The sequence below is a fragment of the Lolium rigidum genome, chromosome 6 (assembly GCF_022539505.1).
Source record: "Lolium rigidum isolate FL_2022 chromosome 6, APGP_CSIRO_Lrig_0.1, whole genome shotgun sequence".
Taxonomy (NCBI): domain Eukaryota; kingdom Viridiplantae; phylum Streptophyta; class Magnoliopsida; order Poales; family Poaceae; genus Lolium; species Lolium rigidum.
This window is the reverse complement of record NC_061513.1, coordinates 109063462-109066931: the sequence shown is the minus strand read 5'-3', so window position 1 is coordinate 109066931 and position 3470 is coordinate 109063462. Positions and strand designations below refer to the sequence as shown.

The 3470-nt window shown below is 43.7% G+C and overlaps 1 protein-coding gene across 1 annotated transcript; it reads left to right on the top strand.

Moving 5' to 3' along the window:
- Positions 1 to 289: 289 nt before the first annotated feature.
- Positions 290 to 2573, top strand: LOC124661400 (50S ribosomal protein L13, chloroplastic-like). The gene is made up of 4 exons (XM_047199257.1): positions 290 to 564; positions 1191 to 1376; positions 1604 to 1774; positions 2250 to 2573. The coding sequence occupies exons 1-4, from the start codon at positions 349 to 351 to the stop codon at positions 2364 to 2366; spliced, it is 690 nt and encodes a 229-aa protein (XP_047055213.1). The 5' UTR covers positions 290 to 348; the 3' UTR covers positions 2367 to 2573.
- The last annotated feature ends 897 nt before the right edge of the window (positions 2574 to 3470 follow it).

Below are 3470 nucleotides of genomic sequence, written 5' to 3'. Positions count from 1 at the left end.
CTCGCCGGATGGATAAAATCTAAACCCGGGCGAAAACGAGGTTCTAGGGGCGCGACTGGACTATTTTTCATCGTCCGAATGAAAAAAAAAAGCTGCCGAAGACCTCGTCGGGGAGATGTCTGGAGATGGTACTCTAGTGGGCCAACCAAGATTTCCCAAGGAGCCCATAAACAAAGCCCATCTTCTTCTCCTTCCTCTTCTCTTCCCTCTCGTCTCCTATATCCTTTCTTATCCGCTCCACTGACACAACCTCGCCTCCCTGAAACGAAATGCCAGTGGCTTCTCAGTGAACCCAAACCGACCTGAGGCCATCCACAGCCGTCCCCTCCTGCTCACGCCGCCGCTGCAATGGCTACGGCCATCTCCGCCTCGGCGCTCCTCTCCTCCGCCTTCTCCGGCGACAGGCGCCAACGCCGCGCGGCGAGGCCCGCGCCCCGCCGCGCCGTCCCCGCCGGCCTCACGGTGCGGTGCGAGCAGAGCGACAAACAGAAGCGACAGCCGCTCGCCGCGCTCGTCCCACGCGAGCAGCGCTTCATGTTCGAGGGCGACGAGCTCTGCGGCCCCGTAAGGACCCCATTTCTATATCCCTTTCCCCCTATTTCCTGCAGTTCAATGCTGCTAGAAATTGGGCAATGCACGCAAACTAGGAAGTTTCCGCAGTCTCGGATTTATCTGCTGTAGGACTGTACGGAGTAGTTTATTTCTTGGGCGTAGTTCTCCATTCGTTTCAACAACTCTCAGATGACTTCTTTCAGTTTCATCGACTCACTGCATCGTCATAGTCTATCTTGATTAAGTCCACTCTTTGCATGGAAAATCTCCGTCGATGTACAATGATTATATGGTATACATGACGATAAATAAACTGTTGAAATTAGGTTCTGATAGTTTGTGGTCACCGCGGATTCCGAAATGAAATTGACAAACATGGAGTGGCTGTTGACTAAATGCAAACAAGAGCACGACCAATATAGTGAAAATTGTTAAGCAAATGTTGTTTTGGTTCGTGGCGTTCACCTATGTTACTCGTGCTCCGGCTCATTATAAGATCTCAGTATGATATTCTCGAAAAAAAACTCAGTATGATTATCTTATTTACGTTCCAATGCTGTGCTGCCACCATAGCTTGTTCTTTTCTTGTGTGTGTAACCTTTGCTGTATAGTAATCTGACCAAGTAATTTATGCGCAGGACATATGGAACACTACATGGTACCCTAAGGCTGCAGATCACGTAACTACCGAGAAGACGTGGTATGTTGTCGATGCAGAGGACAAGATTCTTGGCAGGATGGCTTCTGCCATTGCAGTGCATATGAGAGGGAAAAATGAACCCACATACACTCCAAGTGTGGACATGGGGGCTTTTGTTATTGTGGTATGTATTTTTCGCGCGGTCTTAATACATTAGGATACTCCCCTCACATTTCCCCCCAAATAAAAAAAAAACTTCATAGTACTAAAAATAAGCACCGAAGCCATTTTGATTCTTGAAACCCAGATTATATACTTTTATGTTTTCACCGCTGCATCACTGAAGAGTCAATCATATACGGTAAGCATTGTGCTCTTTGAGCTTCCACACTGAACTCTATGTTTACATAGGTCAATGCAGAGAAGGTAGCTGTTTCTGGTAAAAAGCGGTCACAAAAGCTCTATAAAAGGCACTCTGGACGGCCTGGTGGAATGAAAGAAGAAACTTTTGATCAGCTTCAGAAAAGGATTCCGGAGAGAATTATCGAGCATGCAGTGCGTGGCATGCTTCCTAAGGGCAGGGTAAGAAATCATCTTTTAGCAGCTGTTAGCTCTTAATCTAGTTGGTTGCATCAGGTGATTTTATTGTCCCAGAGTTGCATTCATGTTTGCTCATTCTGCAGTCATGTGAGTATTTCTTAGAATCACGATGGTCGAGTATGAGGTATATAAAGGAGATGGCCTTGGTCCATGCTTGTGCATATGACCCTGCATCAGGATCTTCAACATGAAACTTCCCCTTATTACTGTTCATAGGAATATTGCTGCTGGACAACATTTAGAAATGCAGATAATTTTATTCTAATAGACCTTGTCGGCTGGTTTTTCGTTGGTACATAACTTTACAAATACCATGTGTACGCAAATTACTGGATGAAACTCCTATCTTTGCTTTCTGAACTCTGTCTACTCTATGCTCGTAACACACATAGTTTCAACTCACTTCCAGCAAATTCACCTGTTCTGTATTTTTCTGAACCATTGGAACATTTTGCAGCTGGGGAGAAGACTATTTACCCACCTCAAGGTGTACAAAGGATCGGAACATCCTCATATAGCTCAAAAGCCGATTCCCCTGCCTATCAGAGACAAAAGAATTATGAAGTCTGCCTAGAGAATCTCTGGACGTTGAAAAAGATAGGGCAATCTGGCATCAATGCCTCCTCTGAAGATGTTGCCCAGTGCTAGGAATGTGACTGGAACATTCATGTCATCTGCCAAAGAATGGTGTGTAATTTTTTGTAATTTAATTTGTTTTTCCAACCAGGCTAGACCCCCCTTTCCATTAAATGCTCAACGGAAATACAAGATTCTTGACTTATATACAGACAACAATTAGAAGGAGAAAGGAAAGCAAATGGGGATAGTGAACTGGTGCATCAATGGAAAACCCGCTGCGAGTAAAACCCATTGCCACAACCACAATCCAACCAAAGAAGTCTCTAGAACAAATTACAAACCGAAACATTCAGAGATGGACCCAACAAAACTCAACAGAGGGGCAGAATTCTAAATGAAAGAAAGTACTAGAACAAAAGCCACCGAAGCTTCCTTTTGGACTTATCACCAAACTTCTACACCAGCAGACACGCGTTACTACATCGAAGCTTCTTTTTATGCACATATATTTTGTGTATGTATTTTTTAAGACTAAACTGAATGTGCTACAGGAGGAAGAAATGATAAATAATAAAAATGGGGCAAAAAATAAAAACTGCAACACTATTTGTGACTTGAACTGACAACTTGTCCACAAATATATGTATACTAACACATTTATACCACCACACTAGACTACCTTTGTTAGTACAATAGGCACTTCTAAACAATATAAAAGGTTAACGTGAATTTGTGATGGGCCTGGAAAGCAAAATTCTTTGTTGGGATGGACTAAACGGTTTTCTTCGGCTAACGCGGGTTTTCCAGTTTTTAACTGAATTAACTGAAGTGTATATAGTTAGCACTTTTGCTAACTGAAACCTAACCATAAAACCGTACAAACTAAAATTTCGGTGTAGTTAGATTTTTTCGGTTTGGTTTTGGTTTTGGTTTTGGTTCGGTTATGTGCAGAGGCAGCATCATTCAAGATGTAGAGCCCCTGCCAGGCCTACCGCCACCACCATAAGCTACTTCTTGCTGGATCTGACAACTTCCTGATCACCTACCTTCACCAGCCCAGTCCATTGCACGAGAAAAGAACACACCCTGAACATCACTT